The 27,600-nt window shown below is 36.8% G+C and overlaps 1 protein-coding gene across 1 annotated transcript in view; it reads left to right on the top strand.

Annotated features, from left to right (window-relative positions):
• LOC136029378 (ras GTPase-activating-like protein IQGAP1) overlaps positions 1 to 27,374 on the top strand; it is a 156,548-nt gene extending 129,174 nt beyond the window's left edge. Inside the window, exons 19-24 of the mRNA XM_065707697.1 lie at positions 1,588 to 1,908; positions 2,709 to 3,050; positions 15,788 to 16,230; positions 18,878 to 19,127; positions 20,869 to 21,129; positions 27,154 to 27,374. Coding sequence (XP_065563769.1) covers positions 1,588 to 1,908; positions 2,709 to 3,050; positions 15,788 to 16,230; positions 18,878 to 19,127; positions 20,869 to 21,129; positions 27,154 to 27,270 — 1,734 coding nt within the window. The 3' untranslated portion in view covers positions 27,271 to 27,374. The remainder of the gene's footprint in view (positions 1 to 1,587; positions 1,909 to 2,708; positions 3,051 to 15,787; positions 16,231 to 18,877; positions 19,128 to 20,868; positions 21,130 to 27,153) is intronic.
• The last annotated feature ends 226 nt before the right edge of the window (positions 27,375 to 27,600 follow it).

The raw sequence follows: 27,600 nt of genomic DNA, 5'->3' as shown, positions 1-27,600 counted from the left end.
TGAAAACGTTCGTAAAAAACTAAAAGTTCTAGTTGCCTTTTTAAGTACCCAATTGGAGGGCAACTGTTTTTTAATTAATTTATGTTGAGAATCTGCAAAAAAACAACATCCTTTTGAGGACATATTTCAGGAGTTTCAACAGAAGTAAAAAAGGAACATTCTTCACCAAGACATTTCCTTTTAGTTAAAAATTGTCCATTTCACGTCCATAAATGGTCATGAAATGGTCAAATGCTCCTAAATGCTTCATGTCCATACAATATTATACCCTCTCCTCCAAAGAGGTCAAATTCCTCCTGTACTCCGGAAGGTATAATTAGGAATTTCACCGCTAAATTCTAGCTAGGTTTTGATTGAAATGCGGCTTTGACTCTTGGTAGATGTGGTGATGAGTAGAATGATGGAATCTTTTACAACTGCATAATTTATAATAGATGGTTTCGTACCTCCAAGAGGTCCCTCTCCCCCAAAGAGGTCAAATTCATCCTGTACTCCGAAAGGTATAATTAGGAATTTCACAGCTAGATTCTAGCTAGGTTTTGATTGAGATGCGGCTGTGACTCTTGGTAGATGTGGTGATGAGTAGAATGATGGAGTCCTTTACAACTGCATAATTTATATTGGATGGTTTCGTACCTCCAAGAGGTCCCTCTCCCCCAAAGAGGTCAAATTCATCCTGTACTCCGAAAGGTATAATTAGGAATTTCACAGCTAGATTCTAGCTAGGTTTTGATTGAGATGCGGCTGTGACTCTTGGTAGATGTGGTGATGAGTAGAATGATGGAGTCCTTTACAACTGCATAATTTATATTGGATGGTTTCGTACCTCCAAGAGGTCCCTCTCCCCCAAAGAGGTCAAATTCATCCTGTACTCCGAAAGGTATAATTAGGAATTTCACAGCTAGATTCTAGCTAGGTTTTGATTGAGATGCGGCTGTGACTCTTGGTAGATGTGGTGATGAGTAGAATGATGGAATCCTTTACAACTGCATAATTTATATTGGATGGTTTCGTACCTCCAAGAGGCACATATTCAATACTAATATTAACTTCTCACCAATTTTTGGAAGATCTAACAACCTGTTCTATTATAAGTCTTGATGACAAGAACTTGGAACATGCATTATTCTAAGGACGTTGGCTTGGCTTGACTCGAAAAAGCATAATGAGGAAATTAGCTATCGCTTTTTAGTAATTTCTTTTTTTTCTGTTGTACCTTGCTTTAGCAGATGTCCTGACTACTGCTGTTTTAGCCCCCCTAATTGCTAACTCAATCGTCTCAGGCTAGGATAAGGTCTGGTCCCCAAAATGCAATAGTAGGGAACCAGCTCATACTTCTGACAAAAATTGATGAAAATCTGACAACTAATTACAAGATTACAGGAACCCTCACCCCCTTAAACAAATTCGGTTAGGTTTGAACCCCAAGAAGTGAAACTGGGACATTTATTTTTATTGTTCCATTCGTTTGGTTGAGATCTGACACAGCAGGGTGTTGAATTGAACGTTATCCTCTCCCATGTATAGTATAGTATCTGTTATTTTTGTTTTGCGTTGCTGATTGTTTCATTTGAATTTTTCTTTTAGGTTATTGAAGACAAAAGTCCTGTGATAAATACTAATCCTGTAGAAATCTATAAAAGCTGGGTCAGCCAAACGGAGTACAAAACAGGTCAACCAATGGGTTTGCCCCACCAAGTATCACAGGAGCAGGCTCTCAGGCATCAAGAAGTTCAGAAGCAGCTTAACACGTCCATACAAAGGCTTAGGAATGAAACAGTTCGATTCCTCAAGCGAATCACGGAAGCACCGGATAATCTTCCCTATGGTATTTTATACATGGCCAAAGTCATGAAGTCTTCTCTTGAAGAAAAATTTAAGGATGCTCAAGAAAAGGATATCTTAAAGGTATGTCAGAAATGGAATATTTAAAGCAGGGTATTAGAGGAAGCTGAGCAATCGTCGAAACTACAATCGGGATAGTTCAAAAAATTATTGTCGTCGTTGCTAGAACAGCCTCTCATTAATCTAGACTGTAGATTCTAGAGAGTTAATGGAATGGCAAAGGTTGTCATGGAGAATATCAGTTTACAATAAGTTTACAATTGTTGGTGGAAAATGAGAGCAGTACAAAAACACAAACACACATTCACACGAAAAAGAGCATTGTCTGTAAGCTACATCAAGATTTGAATTTATTTGAAAGGCTTTGTAATATGCTTACCTCTGGAAATTAATTTTTTTCCTAGTCGAATGCTGGTAATTTTTTAAAACCATACCACTTATTTTCAAATTTTTATTCTAATTTTTATATCCGTCGTTTTTAATCTTTTTTCTTAGCTATAAGTTTATCATTTCCAGATTCTTCTTCTTGAAATTTTCTTTTGTGTTTTATATTGAACGCAGTAAAAGCTGTTGATTTCATCTCTCTCTCTCTCTCTCTCTCTCTCTCTCTCTCTCTCTCTCTCTCTCTCTCTCTCTCTCTCTCTCTCTCTCTCTCTCTCTCTCTCTCTCTCTCTCTCTTTTTGTCTCTGCTTATCATGATGCTATCCTTTATTTCAAGACCTCAGGCTTCGACTTTTACAACTAAATTTTGCATTTTTGTTGTAGTAACAATAGAGGAAACAGTTGTGTCCTTTTTAGAATTTTTTCTGGTACCCAAATTGGTAAACTCTTTTATTTCATTTATAACTTTTTTTTGATTTTAGGTGATAGGAAATTTGATATATTATCAATACATTAATCCAGCGATTGTTGCTCCTGATGCTTATGGTATTATAGAACTTCTCCCAGATCAGCTCTTAGACATCCAGAGGCGTAACCTAGGAAACATTGCCAAGATGCTACAATTTGCTTCCGCCAAAAAAGGTTTTGGGGAAGAGGCTCCGCATCTTCTGGGGTTGAATCCGTTCATAGTTGAATGTCACGAAGTCTTCAAGGTTTTCTTCAAAAGATGTTGTCAAGTAGAAACTCTCGAGGAGCATTTTGGCATTGATCGGTACTCTGAAGCGACATTGCTGTCGGCCCCGCAGATCACAATACATTTACAGGTTAGATCTGTTAATTTATTTTCTCATAACTTCATTTATCTATCTTTTCTTTCTCTATTTGTTGAAAGGTTCTTCTAGCCAGCAATATTACAAATTTGTATATATTTTTTCAGTTACATATTATGTAACTTTAAAGCAGTATACTATATCTGAATTATACTTTAAAAGAGTGCTATTATGTATTAAAAACTCGGCTAGTTACGGTTTTGTGGGATTGAATAATGAAGCTTTTTCCCTATTTTTTATCAATTGCTTTTGATAGACAAATATTGCTTTTCAAATGTTTTTTTTTCTGGATTTCTTTCTATTTAGCAATTCCATTTCAACCATATTTTCGCTATTTGGACTATTTTTTAAAGCTGGTATTTAGTGTAATAATTTTTGGGATATATTTTATGTTAGATAAAAGAAAATCTGTCTTTGAACAAGAAACAAAAGTAGAAAAAATGTAGCAACACCAACTGATGCGTCAAAGAGGGAACGGATTACAGTGGATTCCTTGCAAAAAAGACTCATTTAGTGAGTCTACAAACCCAATTAAAATGGAAAATGAAAAGGAAAGCCAAATAAGGTTCTAGCGAAAAAAAAAGAAAAAAATGAAGCTAGAAGTGTGCTCATTTTGCTACTGAGCATATAACGACTTAAATAGCACAATTGACCTTTGGGATGAAGCAAACGAATCTAGTCAATAGCAAAATAAACTAAAGATAAGAGCAACTGATAAAACTGAAATTATTGCTAAATCTACAAAACTTTCTGCTTTCAATGATGAGCCGTGTGCTAACTCGAATTTATTTAGCCGCGAAATTATTATAAACAACAAAGGTTGGTGTAATAACATTTTGTATCATAGGCAGCGCAATAGCGCTGCCTAGGTAAAGAACGATTTTCGTAGAATGTATTATTTTTTTTTGTTCAGATATGCATTTCGTATCGAATGAGTTGTCGCAGAAACTTCAAAAAGGGATCGTTCGATTAGAAATTGAAAGTGCTCTTTTTAATTGGAAAGTGATTGAAGGGCCACCATTTCCTCAAACACATTCAATCAAAATTTTGAGATAGCTATTTTTTCAATTTACTTGAAAGATCCGGAAATTTTGTCTTTGAGGATTACACCCCCTCCCAAAGCCCTCAGGGCAAGGGTAAGGTTTTTTTTATAAAAGGTGTTGTAGAAAATTCAAAAAGGCTCATTCGATTGAAAATTAATAAGACTAGTGCCCTTTTTATTAGTCGAAAGTAATTGGAGGGCAACTCCCCCCCTCCCACGCCCAACATTTCCCCAAACACATCCAATCAAAATTTTGAGATAGCCATTTTGTTAAACGTAGTTGAAAGGTTTGGAAATTATGTCTTTGAGGATAAACCCCCCTCCCTCAGTCCTCAAGGGAAAAGGTTTTAATTTATACCCTGGGGTGATATAAGGTTCTTATAGAAAGTGTTATCATAGAACCTTCAAAAGAGCTCACTTTGTTGGAAATTGAGAGGGCTATTGCCCTTATTAATAGTCCAAGGTGATTAGAGGGCGAATGCCCCCCTCTCTTCCCATGCCCATCATTTCCCCAAACACTTCAGATCAACATTTTGATATAGCGTTTTTTTAACGTAGTTGAAAGGTCTGGAAATATGTGTTTGAGAATGACCCCCCCCAGCCCTCGGGAAAAGGGTTGTAAGTTATGCCCTTAGGGCAAATAAGGTTTTTATAGAAACCGTTGTCGCAGAAACCTCAAAAGGGGCTCATTCGATTGGGAGTTGAAAAGGGCTAGTGACCTTGTCAGTAAAATCGAAAGTCATTGGAGAGCAACTAACCCCCGCCCCACGCCCACCATTTCCCCAAATACTTTGAATCAAAATTTTGAAATAGCCATTTTGTTCAGCGCAATGAAAGGTCCGGAAATTATGTCTGAGGATAACAAATCCTCCCGGCCCTCAGGGCAAGGGTTGTAAGCTATGCCCTGGGGATATATAAGATTTTTTTTTATAGAAAGTGTGGTCATATAAACTTCGGAGGGGGCTCATTGGATTGGTAGTCAAAAGTTCTAGTGCTCTTTTTAAGACTTAAAGTGACCCCACCCACACTCGTCGTATTGTCCCGAAATGCGTCTAATAGAAATTTGAGATAGCTATTTTATTCAAAACAGCCTAAATACTGAATAACAAGGCTTTTGGGGTTGAAACAAACCCCAGAGCCTAGAGGCAAGGGTTGTAAGCTATGCCCAGGGTTTTATGAGGTTTTTATGGAAGGGATTGTTGTATAAACTTTAGAGGAGGCTCATTTGGTTAAAAATTGGAATTTATAGTTCCCTTTTAATAGTCAGAAGTGATGGAGGGTAGCTATTCTCCCCCCTTCCCTTCCGACATCCCTCTTTAACAAACGAACCTGATTAAAATTGTGATATAGTGGTTCTGATCAAAATCGTCTAAAGAACTAAAACAATGCCTCTAGCATTGACGCAACCTCCCAGTGCCCTGGGTTAAGGGTTTTAAGTCATGGCCTGGGGTCACACAATTTTTTTAATGGAATGGATGGTTGCATAAGCTTCAGATGAGGCTCATTTGATTTGGAATTGAAAGTTACAGTGCCCTTCTTAAGAGTCAAAGTGATTTGACAGCAACCCCCCCCCCCTTACGCTCATCATTTCCCCAAACACATCCGATCAAAATTCAGAGATAGAAATCTTGTTCGTTGTAGTCGAAGATTCCGGAAATCCCCCCCCCCACCCCCATAGCTCTCAGGGCAAGGGTTATAAGTTATGCCCCAGGGGCATATAATGTTTTTATAGACAGGGTGGTTGTATGCTTTGGAGGGGACTCATTGGATTGGTAATCTGAATCTCCAGTGCCCTTTTTAAGGGTCAAAGTGATGAGAAGGCAGTTATCCCCCTCCTTAAAAAAACGTCGTGCTTTCTCGAAATACATTGAATAAAAAATTTTGAGACAGTAACTTATTCAAAATAGTCCAGAGGTCATATAACAAGGCTTTTGGGTTTGATACAAACCACCAGAGTCTAGGGGCGAAGGTTGTAAGCTATGCCGCGGGGTATTTAAGGTTTTTATGGAAGGGATGGTTCTTAAACTTTAGAAGAGGCTTATTTGGTTGGAAATTGGAAATTCTAGTTCCTTTTTAAGCGTCAAAAGTGGCGTAGGGTATTTAGCCCCCTTCCTTCCCGACAGCCCCTCTTTTCACCAAACGCATCCGATTGAAATTATGAGATGGCGACTTTGTCAAAAATAGCTCAAAGAACATATAATTATGTCTCTAGGGGTGAAACAATCCTTCCCCAGCGCCCTGGGGACAGGGTTATAAGTTATGTGATATGGGCATATAAGGTTTTTCTGGAATGGGCAGTCTTATAAACTTCAATGGGCTTGTTGGTTCGAAATCGGATTTTATAGTGCCCTTTTTAAGGGTCTAAGTGATTTGAAAGTAACCAGCCCCGCCCCCATGGATGCTCATCGTTTCCCTTAACACCTCTAATAAAAATTTGGAGATAACTATTTTGTTCATCGTAGTTGAAGGTTTCAGAAATTGTGTATGTGAGGAGGACAGCCCCCCCCCCTACTTCTCTCGGGGAATGGGTTGTAAGTTATGCCTTGGGAACATATAAGGTTCTTAAATATCGACGAAGACCACACTGCCTTTTCATCACAAACACCAAAAACAAGAAGAACAATTGAGAATTTCTCAAGACAGGGAATTTCTCAAGACAAATTAGAATATTTATTCTAATTTGTTTCCCACTGTCTTGAGAAATTTCCTATTGTTCTTCTTGTTTTTGGTATTTATAAGGTTCTTATATAAAGGGTGGTCGTATATGCCTTGGATGGGACTCATTGTATTAGTAATCAGAAGTTCTAGTGCCCTTTTTAAGAGTCAAAGTGATCAGAGTACTGCCCCCTCCCCCCACACACAAACACGTAGTTTTTTCCCGAGATACATTCAATAGATATTTTGAGACAGTACTTTTATTCAAAATAGTCCAAACATCATTTAACAAGGTCTTTGAGGTTGATACAAACCACCAGAGCCTGAGGGCGAGGGTTGTAGGCTATATACCTACGGTATTTCAGGTTCTTATCGAAGGGATCGTTTTGCCCCCACCCAACTACCCCTCATTTCACCAAATGTATCTGATTGAAATATTGCGATGGAAATGCTGTTTAAAATAGTCCAAAGAACATATAAAAATGCCTACAGGGTTGGCACAAGCCCACAGTGATCTGGGGCAAGGGCTTGAAGTTATGCCTTGATGGCATATACGGTTTTTATGGAATGGTTGGTCGTATTAAATTCAAGTGGGTCTCATTTGATTTTAAATTGCAAGTTATAGTGCTCTTTTTAAGAGTCAAAATGATTTGAGAGACACTATCCCTCCCCCATGCCCATCATTTCCCATAACAAACATCCAAACAAGGTTTTGAGACATCAATTTTTTTCAGCATTGTTGGAAGGTTCAGTAATTATGCGTAGCAATAGTTGTAGTAGCATCAGTAGCAGTTTGCAAATAGCACCTTTTGGAACACATGATGAAATTTTAATTTAATACCATCAACCGGTCCTGAAGCATTGCTGATACGGCCTCTTGACATCCTGTATGGGCATAGTGTTTCGATTTATTTCAATATAATTACAATATTGCCCAAAATTTTCGCCTTATTAGGTTTATTAGTAGTAGCAGTAGTACTAGAAGTTATAGTAGTAGCAGTAGGAGTACAGTTAATAATAATAGTCTTAGCTTAAGAGGCAGTAGTAGTAGTAACAGTAATAATAATAGTAGCAGTAGTAGTTGCTGTAGGAGCAGAAGGAGTAGCATTATAATGTAAATATTGTCTTCTGGTTAGTTCAACATCCACCACAACAAGCGTTTTAAGTTTTAATTTCACACACGAAACTGTTTATAAGATATTGCTGATATGCCATTTTGACAATCTGCATACGGACGATAGGTTATCAACCGTACAACAGAAATATTCTCTGAATTATTTACCTTTATACCTTCAGGGTTGTGGATTTGAACTAGCCAGAAGAAGCTCTGTGTATACATTTAATGCTGCTTCTACGGTCATTGTAACTAACGACGCTAATCGCATTAAGTTGACAATTTTAAGGAATGTTTAGGGGGAGTTTCAATTAAACGAAAAAAACTTTATGCAGCCAGTTTTAAAAAGGGTATATAAGCAATATAGGGGATGTAAGGACATAGACAGCGATTCTATATCGTAGCTAGTAATATCATTGATATTTTAAAGGAGCTAATTTGATTGAAAATTAAAAGTTCTAGCGCCCTTTTGCGAGTCAAAGTGATTGGAGGGCAATCAGCCCTCCTCTTTAGCTCATAATTTTCCAGACACTTCCAATCAAAATTTTCAGACAGTCATTCAGTTCAGCATAGCTGAACAGTCTAGTAACTATATCTTTAGGGTTATTGGGTAGGTCAACCCCCACAGTTATATGATTTGCCCATTATGCTTGAAAACTAATGTTGCTTTAAAATTAGATCTAAACGCACTATTTGTATGCTGGTTGCCAATAGCAATCTCAGCAATATACCAAGAACGACTGAGGGTATTAAGCTCCAACTTTCGGGGCTGCTTCTATTACTACTTCCGCTCTTAATATTTGTCTAAATCAAAAGAATGTAAGTGTATCCAGGCTGTGAAAGAGCATAGGTATATTTTTTGGGAAGGGTATTTAGTTTAATTTATCAGGTTAACTAGAGGATGTATATGACTAAATTAAACACTACTATTTATTTCATGATGATTTTATGTTTAAAAAAAAGTGGTTTATGTTTAAAAAAAAATGAAAGAGTTTCTCCAGCATGCAAATAGCATGCCAAAGTATAAATTCTTAAAGAAATACCAGAAAGATTCAAACTATTATTTTATTTTTTTCTGAAAAAGACTAGGGTAATATAAAACGAAGAAAAATTAATTTAAAAAACTTTTTCCACAAAATAAGTTTTTCATTAAACCAAAAATGAATGAAAAAAAAAAAAAAACGAATCAGATAATCTACCAAGCATGCAACTACCATAAATCAGCATTAATAAATACTCAAAACGAATCGAAATTACAATAAATAATCAAGTTAAACTCAAAACGAGCATAAATTAACATGAATAGGGTTCAAAACCTCAATGCTTTCTAAAAGTCAAAGTATAATTGCACTTTACTGAAAAAATTCTTTTGAATTTTTTAACGTTTATAACTTTAAAAAATCAAAATTTAATTAAGATTTTAAGGAATAAATATCAGCATATGTATATTAAACTTAGAATGTGTATTCATTTGTATTTTCTTCAGTAAAGTGCAAATTATGTTCTGGCTTTTAGAAAGCATACGGGTATTGAACCCTGTAATGTTGTCTATTGAATAGGTTTATTGACCCAGGCTACCTACAAAAAAACATAACATGAAACTTACATACAACATAATATAAAAATACTACATCTTCCTTCTCATAATAAAAAAAGCAACATACTAAACTTCCAAAACACTTTAACTTCAAGAGTGGTCCACTAAAGTCTTGGCTTGGTTCACTTCACTGAGTCTTTGGCCGCGTTAAGGCCGCAGCTTTTCATACTTCTTTTCACTTCACTCTTTTTTTTTTACAGGTTTAGCTTCAGGGGTCCTCTTACTATTCGACCATAACGCGTGCGTAGCTGCAATGGTGTTTCGCTGGTACCCTGGGGCTGAGATACGGTGGCCGTCTCGTTGGGGCTCGGGCTGGCCTGCTGACCGTCCCGCAGTGGCAATGGGGACATGAACAGGTCTGGCTGTGAAGCTGAGGGTGGTGACTCAATAGCCGTTTCTGTTGTTGGTGATGCTGCTTCATCGCTTGTCTCACTGACACGGCTCAAACCTTGCTGGCTTTGATGTGGACGGGCTGTGAGATGTTTGCGGTTTCTCCTTAGCACGGAACCTTCGTTGGTACGCACCTGGTAGGATCATGGCTGTCCTGCATGGGATAGCACAACAGCCTGACTCCATGGTCTGTCAGGTGTCTTCTGTATGTAAACTGTGTCTCCAGTGGTGAGTTGTTTCAGTGATCTAGCTGATTTGTCATGATACAGCTTTTGGCGTTTTTGCATTTTAGTTCTTTGTCGGGTAAACTGTGTGGTCAGAATGACTTTCTTCTTGAGGTGTTGTGCGGTGCACGGCAGGATGGATCTTAGCTGATGTGACATTAGGAGCTGGGCTGGGGACGCGAACCCGTCGACTGGTGTATTCCTATACTCTAGTATACCCAGGAAGGGGTCTTCTCCGTTTTCTGTCGCTTTCGTCATGATGTTCTTTGAGATTTGTACCGCCTTCTCGATCAGTCCGTTGGATTTTGGGTATCCTGGGCTGGACGTGGTTAGTGAGATTCCCCACGTCTTGGCAAAATCGGTGAATTCTCTCGATGTGAACTGAGGTCCGTTGTCTGACATTAGCTGAGAAGGTATGCCGTGTCGGGCGAAATGGGCCTTGAGTTTCGTGATGACTGCACTGGATGAGGTCGTCGGAAGCTTGTCGATTTCGAAAAAACGGCTGTGGTAGTCGACGGTTACCAAGAAACTGGCGCTTTTCCATTCGAAGAGATCGGTCGCAACCTTTTGCCACGGCAGCGTCTCGATGTTGTGGTGTATCATCGGTTCCTTTGAATTGCTTGGCATGTTGTTGGCGCATGTTTGGCACTTCGTTATGTACCGCTCGACGTCTGCGTTGAGTCCTGGCCAATATACCAACATTCTGGCTTGTTGTTTCGTTTTCTCGATTCCGAGATGGGCTGCGTGTAACTGCTGCAGTGTAGCTGCCTGCATATTCTTGGGGATGATCAGCCTTTCTCCTTTGAGTAGGATGCCTTTTTCGAAGGAGAGTTCATGCTGCAAGTTCCAGTATGCTAGGATGTTGGTTGGGCAGTCTTTTCTTGCACTCGGCCACCCCGCTTGGACCGTTTTGATCAGGGTACTCAGTTCTGAATCCTTTGTTGTTTCCACCCGGATCTCTTCGAGCTTCTGGTCACTGGCAGGTAGGTTTCGTACAACTTGGTGTACGTAGACATCTAGACTTTCTTCCAGTGTTGGATCTGCATCGCCCAGGTGTAGGCGGGATAGAGCATCGGCTACAGGAATTTCTGAGCCCGGTCGGAACTTCAGGCTAAGGTCATAAGGCTGGAGCTGGAGCATTAATCTCTTTACTCGGGGTGGGGCCTTGTGGATAGGGTTTGCCACCACCGTTTCGAGTGGGCGGTGGTCAGTAGTAACTTCGACATGCCGGCCATAGAGATAATGGTGGAAATGTTTGCAGCCAAATACGATGGCGTACAGCTCTTTTTCTAGCTGGGAATATTTCTGCTCTGTTTTGCTGAGCGATCTCGATGCATAAGCTGTGACTTTCCCCTCCGAGACCAGGTGTGCACCAAGTCCGTGGCTAGAGGCGTCAACTATGAGTTCCACGTTGTTACTCTTGTGGTTGAAGAACGGGGTGTTGGATACTATGGAGCTCTTCAAGTCTTCTAGGATCTGCGTGTGTTCCTCTTCCCAGATGAACGGGTCTGCTTTAGTCAGGTCACGGAGTTTTTTGTTCTTTGTTGAGAGACTTGGAATGTACTTGGCTAAGTAATTGATCATCCCAAGAAGTGTTTGGAGTTCTTCTCGGCATGATGGGCTTGGCATGTTGTTTATGGCACGGATCTTATCGGGGTCTGGCTGTATTCCTTCGGAGCTTATGACGTGTCCGAAGTACTTTACTCTGGATACTGAGAACTCGCACTTCTCTTCGTTGAATCGGATGCCCTTGACAAGGGCGCGTTCCAATATTGCTGCTAGACGTTCGTCGTGTTCTTCTTGGGTGTTGCCATACACGATCATGTCGTCAATGATGATTTCGAATCCTTCTAGGCCTTCGAAAGCGTCTTCCATTCGCCGCTGAAATTCATCTTGGGCTGAGATGATTCCGAAGGGCATTCGCTTGAAACGGTATCTCCCATAGATCGTGCTGAATGTCATGAGATAAGAAGAGTCGTCAGACAGCAGAATGGACCAGTAACCGGATCGGGCATCAAGTTTGGTGAATACTTTGGCTCCGTGTAGCTTCAAGGTGACATCGTTCAGAGTGGGAATCGGGTAGTGCGGTCGCTTGATGGACTTATTTAGATCAACTGGATCTATGCACAGTCTTATGGAGCCGTCCTTCTTTTCTACCATTACCATTGAGTTAACCCATTCGGTCGGGGTCACTACTTTTTCTATGATACCTAGGCTTTCTAGGCGACTGAGCTCTGTCTTGAGCTTATCCTGCATAGCGGCGGGGACTCGTCGGGCTGGGTAGACGGTTGGCGTAGCGTTATCCTTTAGGTGTATGTTGCGTTCTCCGTCCAGCTTCCCAATTCCTCTGAATACTTCTTTGTACTTTTCCTTCAGGTGAGGTACTTGGGAGGTTGCTACGTCTATGTTTAGGACTAGCTTGATCAGGTCCAGGTTGAGGCTAGAACGGTAGCCAATGATTGGGGAGGATGAGGTCTCGACTACATAGAACTGCTGCGTGCTGCTCACGTTGTCTTTGTACCTACAGGATAGTTCACAGACTCCTGTTACTGGGATCCGTGCTCCACAATAGCTTGTGAGGTGCTTATTGGTGGGTTTCATGGTGGGCTTTGGCGTGATGAGGTCAAAATACTTCTTTGGGATGATATTCACCTGGGCTCCTGTGTCGATCTTAAATTGTACAGGGAACTGGTTGTTGATAGTCAGTGGAATAACTGCTTCGTCTTTGTTCTTACTTTGCTCGATGGAGTAAAGGAAAACAGTTTCGTCGCTGGGGTTTGTATCTGCGGTGTCTTCATCAACTGCACTGACTGTCTTACTTCGACAGACCCTGGCAAAGTGGTTGGTCTTTTTGCATATGGAGCAGGTTTTCCCCTTTGCAGGACAGATGTGTGAGGGGGAGTATGTTCCGCCACAGAAGTAGCATGCTTTACTTTTGGAGCCGCTTGCTTCTGTTTGTTTGTTTCTACCACTGTTCCGGTTTTGGTAGCGGAATGTAGCGTCGATCTCTTGTTTGATGGGGGCTGGTCTCGTTCCGTTGAATGTCTTGAGTTGAGCCTGGGTCGCTTCGTGGCTTCTGCACATAAAGGTTGCTTTATCCAGTGTGAGTTCATCACCTTCAGCCAAGAGCTTTTCACGCACGTTTTGGTTTTGGATTCCACATACAATTCGGTCCCGAACCATTTCATCTGGGTCGTAGTAGGAGCATGGTTTCACTAATGTCTTTAGATCTGTGATGTATTTTTCCACAGTCTCTGTGTCGTTTTGGTCTCGCTTCTGGAACAGGTATCGTGCAAAAACTGTGTTCTTCTGAGGTGAAGCATATGCTTTGAATTTAGCGAGGTAAGGTTCAATTTTGTGCAGCTCTTCAGGCGCGATGCTGAAGGTGTTGAATATTTCCCGACCTTTTGCTCCAGCCCAGATGAGTAGGTAGGCACGCTGTACTTTTTCTGTTTTGCCTGAAAGTGGCCCTGCAAACATCAGCTTAGCGTGTTCTTCAAAGCGGTCCCATTCTTCAGAAAGGGAGTTGACCTCCCAGTTTATTGATGGCTGAAGGACGTCCATTGTTATTTTGATCCCACTTCTGACACCATGTAATGTTGTCTATTGAATAGGTTTATTGACCCAGGCTACCTACAAAAAAACATAACATGAAACTTCCATACAACATAATATAAAAATACTACAAACCCTACTCATCATTTCACTAATGAGCTTTTATGACGTGGAATTGTTTTACTCATAAACGCACTTGGCCTACGAAACGGAGAAAGTCAAGTTAAGCCTTGATACGTAAGCTTAACTTTGATCATAGATTTGATTATAGAAAATAGTATTAAACGTTATTTAATATTATATCTTATTTGAAAATATTATTTGATTGTTATGATTATTTTGATTGTTTATTTGAAGACATAAAAGATAATATAGATTCCCAACAGTTTGGATTTAGACTTGGCCATAGTACTGTTCATTATTTGGTTGCATTGTCGGATACCATCCTTAAACATTTAGAAAAAAATGGGGCCTATATTTGTGCATTATTTGCTGACGTAGTTAAAGCTTTTGATAGTCTTGACCATAATGTAGTAGTGGAAGAGGCTAAGATTATGAGTGTCCGTCCATTCGTTGTACGTATGCTTGCTAGTTTTCCTTTTGAAAGATATCAGTGTGTCCAACTCCCTGATCATGAGCCATCTGGATTTCTAGTTTTTTTTTGCAGTTCGCCCCAAGAGACTAAGTTAGGTCCAGTTTCTTTTCTTATTGTTTTTAACCGTGTTTTAGCAATAATTAAATTCGCTGAGGATTTAACTTTCTTATCACTGCCTGACTTATCCTTTCGACTACCAACAGTCTGACTTGACGAGAATTTTTAATGATCTAAAAGCTGAATTAGGAAAGGTTAGACTGACGGTCAGCGTAACTAAGAGCTTTTAAATGACTTGTTCCTTCCTAAAGGTCGACAGCCACTCTTCTCTTAATTTCCTACTGCCGACAAAGAAAACTGTTAAAATACTTGGAATAGTTTTGGAAGAAGTTTTAAGATGGAACTCCCACATTGACTATCTAACTAAAAAAGGCTCCTCAATTTTACATTCACTTTCCAACCTGAAGAAATATGGCATGCCAACTGAGGTTTTAAAGTCTGAATACTGCAGCTACTTTATACCTTCTCTTGAGTGTGCATGTCCAGCTTGGCTTCCGGGTTTGACGAAAGATCATTATGATAGAATTGAGATGACACAAAAAAGAGCTATCAAAATTATATTTGGGTACAACTACTCAACATGTGATGATGCGCTGAAACAAATCAACTTGATAGTCGTAGATTTGAGTTGACATTTTGCTTTAACTGTAACTTTTTGTTTTGCTATTTATTTGTTTATGATCCTTGTTTTGGGTTTCCTTTTTTTGTTTCATGACATGCTTATGTTGGCACCAGCTGTTGTAGTGAAAAAAATATATTCTATTCCAGACGAAAGTTATGGATAAGTTATATATTCGAACGAGAAAGAAATATCTCCAAAGCTTCTGATAATAAAGGCTGGTCGAAGGACAAGATAGAGGTTCAATTCTAAGATGAAGGTAAAACAGTTCAAAGCGTAAACAATCCCGCTGATATTTGTGAAGTTCTTCTTACCTACTGAAGAGCTGAAGCCAAACTAATGTTCATGAAGAAGAGCAAAGATCTAGTTAAAGCGATTCAAAAGTAAAGCAATCAAAGGGGAGAGTTTTTCATTTAAAAAATAGTCTTGCTGCTTCTGAGCGGAGAAATAACGTCTGTGGGCAAATTCATTATTAAAACCCCAGCTAGTCTTCAGTAATTGTGAAAGCAAATGTGTGACCAGCCGTGTATGTATGCGTTAAATAAACGCCTGAAGTTTTTCAAGCTTAAGCAGCTAAACTATTTCAAGCTAAAAATTATTCTCTTTTATTAGTACTTTTTTTGACAAAATAAATTGCTCAGCTCATCATTGTGACTCAACTGAGTACCGTCTGTTCCATTTAATAGATTCAAGCTAAAAACGTGAATTAATTATCAAATATTATGCTCTTCTGAGTATCATGGCTGAAATCGTATAGTTTGTTCTATTTGAAAATGGAAACTAGCAAATACTAAAGAGTGAAAGGTGGGATTCCTTTAAACTAAAAAAAATCAATGTTTTTCACACATAAGCAAGCGAACTGTTTTATTTTTTTGTTTTTAAGGAACTTGTTGAAGTACATCAGATGCTCTATGACAACGTTGACCTCGTCGCTCCATCTCCCGATGATCCAATTCGTCAAATATTGAAGGAACTTGGACCAAGACCAGAACTTATCGATTTCCTCACAGAAACAGCCGGCCAAAGTCCCACCGATTACTCTAAAACAGAGATATTATTGTCCTTTAAACCAGACTCGAACGTGGAGGATGGAGACATGTCGTCGTTAGATGTTGAACGGTTGTTTTTGAAGACGAAGCAGCTGCTTGTTTGTGTACTGCCTTGTACGTCCGGAACTTTATTGGCAAGGGCTTTAAGATGTCCTGCTACTGAGGCTGAAATTGAGGAGTATTCTCGTCGTGTGATTGACCTGGATCAGAAGAATGAGCGATCACAACAGCTGGGAAGTGGGATGGCAAGATTTAACTCCTTTCTTACCGATTTTAGGTAGGTCTCATCGTTTAAAAAGTCGGATCGCAAATTAAAGCTTTCAACATTCAGTCTTTAAAAATTATATTAGCTAATATACGTTTCGGTAAAAAAAATATATCAAATGTTATGTTCATTTATGTGATATTAAGCCGAATGCATCATGTGCTGCTATTGATACTGTTTTATCCATTGTTTATAGCTGATAACCGCCCTTATAATGGATTTAATAAAGTTACTTCTAATTGTGTAGGCTAGGTTTTATTTTTTTACGCGCCATTCCGATCAATGATTATATGACTCCAGGATGTGCGTTGGGGGCAAAAGCCTATATTTTACAAATGCCGGGTTCTTCTTAGTCAAACTGTCAAATGAAATCTATTTTTTTTTTTATTCCATCTCCTAAAAAAACAAGATGCTTTTTGTTAACCACACCCCACCCCCCGAACAAATCGTGGGTAACTGCAAATCCGACTGTCTAAATATCCTTTTTACAATGTATATGGTCATCCGGTATAGCCGACATTCGATAGATGAAAAAAAAAACTTCGTTCATTTATGCAAATGTAAATAATTAACTACTTACACAGCAGACAGGATAGCTAAAAAAGGAAAATAAAAAATGCAATCAAAGAAGAAAAACTGAGGAGGTTTCCTATACGAAAACCAGTGAATATGCCACAGTAAAAAAATTAATTAATTAAAGAAAAAAGAGAATAAATCCATTGAAAACAGAAAGAAAACTCTATACATAAGATATATTCCCGTTATGGTTATAGTACAAATGTACAAGATTAAGGAACACAAATGATCTTTTGTGCTAGTACAAATACACTTCAGGGTGCAATCATGTTTTGGGTACATAAACGATAGTAATCTCAACTCGAAGAGAAAAAGATAAATCAATTAAAAAAGAATAACCTAATTTAAATTGTATTGACATCATTGTGAATCATAGTATATTTATATCCTCCTAAATATTTTTTTTTCTTCCATTTAGCTCTGAGTATGTTTGTTATTTTCCATTCAATTTTGAATATTTTAAGTTGTACCACTTGGGATAGAAGTAGCAATGGTCAATCTTGTAATGGTGACTTTTTAATATCTGTCTTATAAACATAAATGTCTTAAAAAAATCGAAAAATAAATAAGAAAAAAATTGTTTTGAGATTTCTTTTTGGCTGTTTTTTTTGGCAATCATTGCTTTTCATAACGGCCATTTTCAACAGCTTTCAATAGTGGAATATAAAATAAGACAATCAGACACTTCAATTTTATTTACTGTTTATAAGACTAAGAAACACATATTGAAGAGTCTGATTGCAGCTGTTATTTGCAAAATATCAATTTATGTTTTCTTTGATTCACAAACAGTGTGATTTTTTTTCAATAGTTTTTAAAAATACATTCTCTTAACCCTGCACATCAAGTGTAATTAGTCTTTATGTCTTTATTTTTGTGTTTTTATTTTTTTTTTTTTTTTTATGGTTTTATGACTCCTAGTACTTAAACACATTTTGAGTAAACACCTTTAGTTTGAACAAAAATCACCATGAAAATTTAAACTTATTATGCTTTATTGTTGCGCATTGTTTATAAGCAAGGTTTCTTTGTTGGAAAGGCATTCAGATGAATACTCCGAATGGTTGCACTCTCATCATCTTACCAAACTGAGAACAGTTCGGTCAAAGTAAGAAGTGTTCACGAAAGTAATAAATCTATCTTTTTGCCTTCCGTTAGGTGCATTTTATTTTTGTTGATAAAGCACTCCTATTTTGTCTCTGTGAAAGGCTAACCCACCCTAAATAAATGTAAAAAAAAAGTAGTAGTATTAACAATAGTAAAACCATATGTAAATGCAACTATACCAACTATGCTGATATAGTACGCTAATACACTGATCATATCTGGGGGAGGAAATGTTGTGCCTTGAAGCCTTTATTTTTTAGCTTTGTCCTACGGTATTTCTTATTCTGTATTCTTTTTTTTATTATGACCAGGGATGTCAATTTGCGAAAGGTGAAAACCGATTCTTATCCAATTATTTTAACAAATATTTGTAAATGTTCTCAGCTTTAAAGGAGAACAAGCCATTCGTCGGCTGTGTTCATCGGAACTGTATGTGGAATGTGCAGTTTTTCTATTCGTTTTATGCCGTTAAAAAAAAAAAATCATAAAAAAATAGCAGGGCAATCATATCTCTGAACACGAATTCCTATCATATCTCCCTCCTCCTCAATTTGAAAAAATACAGTTTGGCCCCCTTCCCTACATTCTTTTAAAATGACGCTCCTGTTTAGAAGCATAAGCAGTGGACAGTTAAAAAAAAACTAAAATTGGCAATTTTATCCCCCCCCCCTAAATTTCGAAAAATAACTTTTTAGGCCTTTCTATTCAAAAATACTAAAAAAATATCTTGAAAGTTCCTCCTTGTATGCAGGCATTATCTAAGCGTATGGCAAATTGCGTCAAAAACCGTTAGACCTACAATGTTGTCCTGCAATCACAAAGTTCTTTTTGTTAACCGTTTTCTTAAATATTGAAAACCAGGCTGCCCCTGTCCCTTTGCTGAAAAGCCTTCCTATATTTGGGCTCCTTTTAATTCCCATGCAAAGTTGTATTACTGTATTCTCTTTCTTCCCTTAATTGGTTTTTGTTTTTGTAGCTTGCCGCTTGACAAGCTCAAAGAGCGTATATACCGAAATTTGAAAAAGCTTGAAGTGGTGGGAAAGGTTTCCAAAGAAAATGGTTTTGCAGCTATTTTAGAATCGCTTGGGAGGGATATACTAGGATATGGAAAGCAAAGAAGATCCCGTCTCATTGAACTTGAGAGATTGAGAATTGCCAAAGAAAGATTAGATGTTAAAACCAAGAGCATAAAGGATCAAGCCTCTTATTATAATCAGTATCTGCAGGTAAGCAAAAGCACATCTTTGTGTGAGAATGTCTTATTACAGTTTCGTATTTATATTTTTCTTTTTTATGACAAGCCCTGGATAAATAAACATCGTCCATGACCAATAAAACAAAAGCTTACTGCAATTGAGATATAATAAATAGGTAATATAACATGATTTACAGGCCCTCGAGTTATGAACGTCCATAAATTTTGAAATACAACACTTTTGGTGGTACTATGCTCGAATCTCGACATGTACATTTTCTTTAAATGCTAATAAAATTTTACAAATAAAACTAGAATATAGAAATATGGAACAACAAGCAAAGCTTTGCCTAATAATCCACATATATTTTCCACACTTTAATTTCAATTTTTAAGTGACGTGAAAGGTCAGATTAATTGCTTCTTAGTCCTTCTTATATTTCACGGAATTATTTACTTTTGCGATATACACCTATAAGGAAGAAAGATTCAAAATTTATACTTCTACCAAATTCTTGACGCACTCCCGAATTACAGCTGAATATGAAGTATATGTACTATACCTAATCTCCAAATGGATGAAAAGGGCTCCTAATCTCCTAACTAAAAAATGTCCTAATGAATAACATTTTCCTTTATAGCAATACTGTAAATATAATATAGAAACTATGTAAATTTAATATTAATTGAAACTATGTTTAATTGAGTGTTGAGAATTGTTTTCTGTTGAGGTTCCTTCACTTTACCCTAAGTTCATGGAACAAATACCGTTTCTAGTAAATACTGGGACATTCATAATGCAAACCTGATCAATTCGTTACAAAAAACAAAGGGAAAAGAAAAAAAAATACTCATTTAAAGTTAATTTAAATTCTTAAAAACACGTAAAACAATCCACTACAAGGGAATATGTAAATTCCTCGAGACAGAGTGCACTTGTGCGAAAAATTATCGGAATCTTATTGGTTAAATCCTTTGAAGGTAGTGGAGCATGCTAGAAGTTTTTGACATTTAGGTTTTAATAAAATGTCAAACTCAATTGTTATAGTTTGACATAAGATTTAAGAAAATATTCTCATAATCGGGAAAATTGAAGGAATCTAAATTGTAGTTTTTTGGCAGCTTGTCAGGGTGTGCTAACTTTCACTCGGCATACCATTCAAGAGCCCTCTTGCTGTTCAGAATCATCTTGAATTGCATTGAGGGCATCAAAAGTACGAACAAATTCTGGGCTACACATTAATTCCTGTCAGAGTCGAGTCCGCTATTTGGCGCTTTTGTGTGGGGGGGGGGGTTAAAGCTAGTGTTTGAGTGCCAGTGAAGATTTTGCGAAGGCATCAACACGAGGAAATATTCTACACGGCTTCCAAATTACAAATATTGAAGAAAAGGTATAACGAACAACAAATAACGAACCCAAAGACTTTTTTACTCAATTCGTACAGCTTCACATTGGTACTCCTCATATCTAGTAATTCTAGTATTGGGTTTCGAATAAAGCGTCTTGGTTAATTTATTTAAAATATGAGTTTCTTTTTATGAGGTAATTGTTGTGGTAGTGCAACGTTAAGAAACATTTTAGTTCTAGAAGAAAAATATTTCAAGAAAACTTTGAGTAGGCCCTAAGGTGCTCCTAGGCTGCAGCCCATTTTGTATGTTGGTCCTGGCTATTGTACCCAAACGTTTTCTTTATACTCCTGAAAAAAATTTTCTTGAGCTATTGCACTCCCACAAAGTTGTTGCAGGACTATTATATAATATTTTCTTTCTAGACATGTTTGAGCGGTTTAGCGCCACCAGTAAAGAAAAAGAGAGGGGTTTTTCAGATGACACTGAAGAGCCACCGTTCTATTAAATACACAGCAACGAAACTCATAGAGAAGGGTGTACTTATTGAAATTAAAGGCTTGGAGCCTCTGCACGTCAAGTCAGTCATTTTCGAAATCAAACCTTTGGAAAAAGAACCAGGGAAGTTCAAAATCTCTGCCATCTATCTTGGAGTGAATGTTGAAGAAATTGAGTTGGATATTCAGGTAGCGTTGTGTAAAAAAGCATTATGCTCACAAATTGGTCTTTCCCATTGCTACTGAAGCCCTATTGCTACAATACTTGTTTGCATGTTGGCTACTAATTGATGATTTTTTTTTTTTACCTGATTAATTCTTTTTGAGGCTGCTTGTTTAAGCCACGTAAATTCAGTCCTTATTAGCAATTACATAAAAAAAACAAGTTTTTTTTAACTGTAAGTAAGAAACGACTTTAAAATTTAAAACCAACAGAAATTGTTCCGTATATGAAAGGGTTCGTCTCCTCCTCAACGCCTCGCTCTTTACGCTAAATTTTTTATTGTTTTAAAAAGTAGAGTTGTGAGAAAGAGTCAAACTTTAGCGAATCAGCATAAAAATCCAATTCTTTTGATGTAACCATTGGTATCAAAATTCCATTTTTTAGTGTTTCGGTGACTATAGAGCCGGGTTGCTCCTTACTACAGTTCGTTACAACGAACTGTTTGATAGGAAATAACCTCTAGTCCTAATTCCTATGAAATTAGATGTTAAGCCTACAAATAAAAAAAAAGAATTTCCTTTGATTAATAAATATGAACTTTGAAAGATTTTTACTATTGCGCAACCTGTGCAAAATTGTTCAGTTTATAATTACAAAAATAAAGATATTGGAATTGGATATAGAAGGCACACATCTATAGGAAGGATAGTCAGTTCAATTTGACTGATGTTAATTTAAATAGGTTGAATATACCATGTATGGAGGAGGGCTGCCCCTCACCTCCCTTTCGTTCTAATGGTTTCTATGATGCTCCCTGGAACTTTTGTACGTTTTATGCGTTTATGAAAGTTCATCTGGCAAGTAAATGTATTTTTTTTAGGCCTTTGCTCTCCAACATGAATTGATTTTGCTGCCTACCCCCCCCCTTCTTCCTCCAGTTAAGAATTTTCTGAAGATGTTCATGTTATGATAGCTTTCTATTTGCAATATGTATGAGAAAAATAAGGCGGTCCTTTCAGGCAAAACAGTTTTGTTACCGTCAGTCAATTCATCACCTCATTTGTACTCGTTTGGAATTTGTCATCTATTATTGCAATTTTTTATTTCTCAGTTGACACCATACCTAATTCTCAAAGCTTGTTTGACATCTTCATTTTGTGTAGAAAAAGAAATTCTGTTCCTGTCAAAGAATAGAAAATTGACAATGGAAGCTCTATTTAAGGGATTTGATTTTGGATGTATCTTAATATTCAAGCCTGATTATATTTATCAGACTGATATATTTTTATGCGTATCGTCAAAAAAATTGCAATAGTTCTAATTTCGTTGAAGCAAATACAAACGTTTTCTGCATTTATATTTGCTTCTAGATTCTTCCCCTGCTAGATTACGGAGATCCAATGAAATAGAAAACGTGGTTATTCTATGTATTGACTTTTGTCTAACAAGAAAATGGTTGTCGTGCTATAGATGTAAAACAGAAGATATTTATTTAAAAAGTGTTAGATATTGTCAGTAGAAGCCTTCCTCCTTCCTTGCTAAAAAAAAATTCCTGCTTTTATTGAAAAACTCGTGTTCAGACTAAATAGTATTTTTTCTAGTATCTCTGAATTTACCGTCAATGGCGAGTGGAAATGAACTAGACTACACCAATCAAATAGTTCATGGTAATGAACTGTAAAAAGAAACAGTACCTGTAAAAAACTGTAAAAAAAAAACAGTACCATCTTGCAATTACCTCGCCAAACTATAAAAATTAAATACCAAATACCGAAATAAAAATCTTAGCTGCATTTTTTAGTTTTTTAAGTTTTGCTGTACGTTGAGCCAAAAAAATAAACCCTCCGCTTTCGCAAAACGTTAGAAGGGGTATTCTTTTAAGCAGTATTTTAACTATCGTGTTTTCCGGATAATAACACAGTCTAAAGTATTTTATAATAAAGGAAAGTTTCTGAAATCTAAAGATTCTGCATACTTTCAGAAAATTTCACCTTGGATACAAAGAAACTTGGACCTTTCAGTTAAATTCTATTCTTATTCAATTTTAACTATGTCTAAATCTAATCTTGTTGTGAATAATTCTACTGGGTAGTGTTGCAATGTCAGTGACGCTAATGCTAAGAATTCCCATTTGGCCTATATTTATATAGGCCTATATTTTATATATATATATATATATATATATATTTATATATATATATATATATATATATATATATATATATATATATTGGCCTCTATATATATATGGCCTATATTCACTCACCAAAGAATAAGTGTCTAGTGCTGAATGTAGTTTCCATGGTTTTGTAACATCCTGTTTTGTTTTCCCAGATATTTTGTATATACATCTAACTTTTATCTCTAATAGCTACTCTCCAGCATCCTTATTAGATATACGTTGAAAGGTCAAGGTCTATAAATCAATTAAGAAGCTCCCTCTTTAGCTGGCTCATCTTCTTTTCATCGCCCTTTATTCCTATGTGTTTGGAGAACAGCATAAGAGAAATTACGTTTCTATGCAATATCAAGAAGTTTATGTAGCATTCAACTTGAATTAAGTGTTCACTCTTAGTTGCCGTTGGATATACTTGGTCTTCCGTGGCCACGACACATAATTACGTTCTCTAGAAGTTCACTTTCCGAGATTTCGAACTATCTATTTGTAAACAGTTGTTCTTGCTCATCATGAATTAATTTCAAGATATTTAATGTCGAAGGGCTACTTGAATATAATCCTTTCTGCATTTGTTCTTATTGAAAACCAAATCGATGCTCTTCAAGCTGGTGATTGTAGATTTTAAGTTGAATAATCAGTCCCTAATAATCCACCTATTAAGAATTTTTAATATATAAGCTGCCAGATTCTTAGAATTAATTGAAAACATTGTAGAAGGTCATGCTGAACAAATGAGCATTTAAAGTTTTTTTGTGAATGCTAGCCTTGTAGCCTTCTAGCCGCGTTAGACTTGAAGTTATGTGTCCTCTACAGCAGAGGTTTGAGCTTTGGTGTCGCTGATTATTTGGCTCGGAATGACGGTGTGTTGTGTGACTCTGTTAAGTTCAGCCAGAGTCTACCGACCTTCAAATGAAGGTGGGGGGGGGGGCACAGGAAGTGTCGGATGATTGGCCCGGTATTGCTCTCCCAGTCAAAGGCAGATAATCAGGAGATCTGTATCTTCGCTACGTGGACCATTGGACAGTATGTGAAAGGGTTTATTATTTGTTTCTTAATTGAATAGAATGGTTAGAGAGACGAGTTTGATGTAAAAGACTTAATCCTGTAGGGCCTAGCTTGTATGCTAGAAGCGTTCAGTTTTGCAAATTAAATGTATGGAAAGTTTTCAAATGCTATGGTTTTGACTTGCCCAAAAATTGATATACGTCGCAACTTTTGTAATCATAATACAAATGAAAGTCTTATATCTGAGGCTCTTGCGTTGTATTAAATAAAAAACAACAACACGTTTTTTGAAATGAAAGTAAGGAGCGACATTAAAACTTAAAACGAACAGAAATTACTCCTTATATGAAAGGGGCTTTGCCTCCTCGACACCCCGCTCTTTACGCTAAAGTTTTTTGTTGTTTTAAAAAGTAGAGTTGCGAGAAAGAATCAAACTTTAGCGCAAGGAGCGAGGTTTCGAGGAGGAAAAGCCCCTTTCATATAAGGAGTAATTTATGTTCGTTTTAAGTTCTAATGTCGCTCCTTACATTCATTTCAAAAAACTTGTTTTTTTTATTTAATTTCTGAAAGTTTTTGAATTAATGCATGTCTGATTTTGGCTCTCCGTACATAAATTATTAAATGAAATTTGCATATTAATTCTTTTTTTGGCTAAATGGCTTTCTCTTAGTTTTGATCAGACGATTTTGAGAAATAAGGGGTGGGGAAGGAGGCCTAGTTGCCCTCCAATTTTTCGGTTACTTATAAAGGCAACTAGAACTTTTAATTTTTAACGAACGTTTTTCTTAGTAAAAAATATACGTAACTTAAGAATTAACTTACGTAACAAACTTTTATATTCTTATATTTTTGATTATATATATGAGGGGTTTGTCCCCTCGTTAATACCTCGCTCTTCACACTAAATCTTAAGTTTTGTCCCAATTGTTTTAAGAATGACCCCTGAATCAGAAAGGCCGTAGAATAAATAGTTGAAATTACTAAAAATAATTTAGCATAAAGAGCGAAGTATTTATCTCCTTCTAAATTCCTCGCTCTTTATGCTAAAGTATTTTTAGAACCCCTCATATACTTAATAATCTCTGTTCGTTTTAAGTTTTAATGCTTCTCCTTACTTTCAATTGAAAAAAACTTTTTCATGTTTATATTTTCATTGTTTTTTTTTGAATAGTAATGCTAGAAAGTCCTCCGCCCTTTTCATTGAATTTCTCTTCCCCCATGAAATATTCCTCCAAGGAAAGATCCTCCCATATAGCCCCCTCCCCTGAACCCCACACCCAAACAAAAAATCCCCCTGAAAACGTCGGTACACTTCCCAATAACCATTACTGTATGCAAACATTGTCCAAAGTTAGTAACTTGCAGCTCCTCCCCCAGGGACTGTGTGGGGTAAGTCATCCCCAAAGACATAGTTATTATGGTTTTCGACTATTTGGAAGAAAATGGTTATCTCAAAATTTTGATTCGTTGACTTTGAGAAAAAAATGAGCGTGGGAGGTGGCCTAGGTGCCCTCCAATTCTTTCGGTCACTTAAAAAGGGCACTAGAACTTTTCATTTCCGTTAGAATGAGCCCTCTTGCAAGAATCTAGGACCACTTGGTCGATACGATGACCCCTGGAAAAAAAACAAATAAACACGCACCCGTAATTAGTCTTCTGGCAAAAAATACGAAATCCCACATTTTTGTAGATTGGCCTTGACATTTCTTCTATAGGGTTCTCTGATACGCTGAATGCGATGGTGATTTTCGTTACGATCCTATGACTTTTAAGGGGTGTTTCCCCCTATTTTCCAAAATAAGGCAAATTTTCTCAGGCTCGTAACTTTTGATGACAAAGACTAAATTTGATAAAACTTATATATTTGAAATCAGCATAAAAATCCGATTCTTTTGATATATCTTTTAGCATCGAAATTCCGTTTTTTAGAGTTTCGTTTACTATTGAGCCGGGTCGATCCTTACTACAGTTCGTTACCTCGAACTGTTTGAAACTGAGTGTTTTAGCAAATACTAAATTGTGATATTTCATGAAAAGACTTCTACTTAACTTACTTAGCCGATTTGATTCTATGATTCCCATGTTTTTTGACATTTGGACGGCTTTTGTCGACCCAAAATATCCAAAATGTGGAATATAATCAGCAAATACCGATCAAAAGCTATTAGCACAAAATTCATTTACAAAATTTAATTTTTTTTGCAAGAGACTGTAAAACAAAATTGATACTTGGGTTTGCATAAAATATTCTCCTGTGAAGGGATTCTACGCAAAGAAAAGAAGTTTAATTATACTATAAACGGTCATTCAAAAGGTTACTGGATCGACAATAACCTAATTACAATATTATTATATTATATTATTATATATATATAATATTTATATATTATATAATATATATATTATATACAATATTATTATATATAATATTATTATATAATTATTTTTCTAATTATATTAAAAAAAGGAGACAAACGAGGCCGGGTCATAGCAATTTCCGGCCGTAGCAATGGTTTGTTCACCATAATTACGCATAAGTATTGTGATGAAATAAATTGTAGTCATGCAATAAAATTAGTCAAAAAATATTTCTATCATGCTATCGATATTTAGAAGGATCTACTCTTCGCCAGGTATGAAAGCTCTAACCGCTCTTACTAATAGCTACACCCAGATATAACCTTTAGAAGAATTTTACTGGGGAGGGTGTCCACAGTAAAGAAGAAGAGCACTTTAGTACATATTTTCCTAAGGGGGCTCCCCTTATTCCCCCGCCGTATGCATATATCCTTTTACTACTTTTAAATGATGCGTGTCGTGTATGTTAGATGCAGTTTAATTTTAACCTTTTTTCTTTTTTTCTTAGGAATTGTTGCAGCAACAGTATGAAGGTGCCACAATAATCAACCTTTTTGGGAAAGCTGCTATTAACATTAATCTTCTTCTTCACCTTCTTTATGCCAAGTTCTATCCCAAGAAGTAGTTACTTCGGATAGGTAAGCTGCCAGTGTCATTCTTTGTTGTTTCTTTGTTTACTAAAAATTTGTTGTTAACTTGATTTTTATTAATTATATGCCTATATCTATGTTTTCTTTTTAGTAAATGTTCCCTCTTCGTTTTTTTTTCATGTACGGTCACTGAAAAACTAGACTTTAGGCTAGTATTGCCGCAAAGTACTTAATGGATTTATAGGTGTGATGTCAATTCATCCAAAATTTTGCATATCTATGTGTGTAGTTAACAGAGGATATTTATAATAAATTAAAAAATAGTTTTTGTTATAATTATGAATTAAAGACAAAGAAATAATTTA

This window comes from Artemia franciscana, chromosome 7 (genome assembly GCF_032884065.1).
Source record: "Artemia franciscana chromosome 7, ASM3288406v1, whole genome shotgun sequence".
NCBI classification, from domain to species: Eukaryota; Metazoa; Arthropoda; class Branchiopoda; order Anostraca; family Artemiidae; genus Artemia; species Artemia franciscana.
This window is presented reverse-complemented; position numbering and strand designations above follow the sequence as displayed.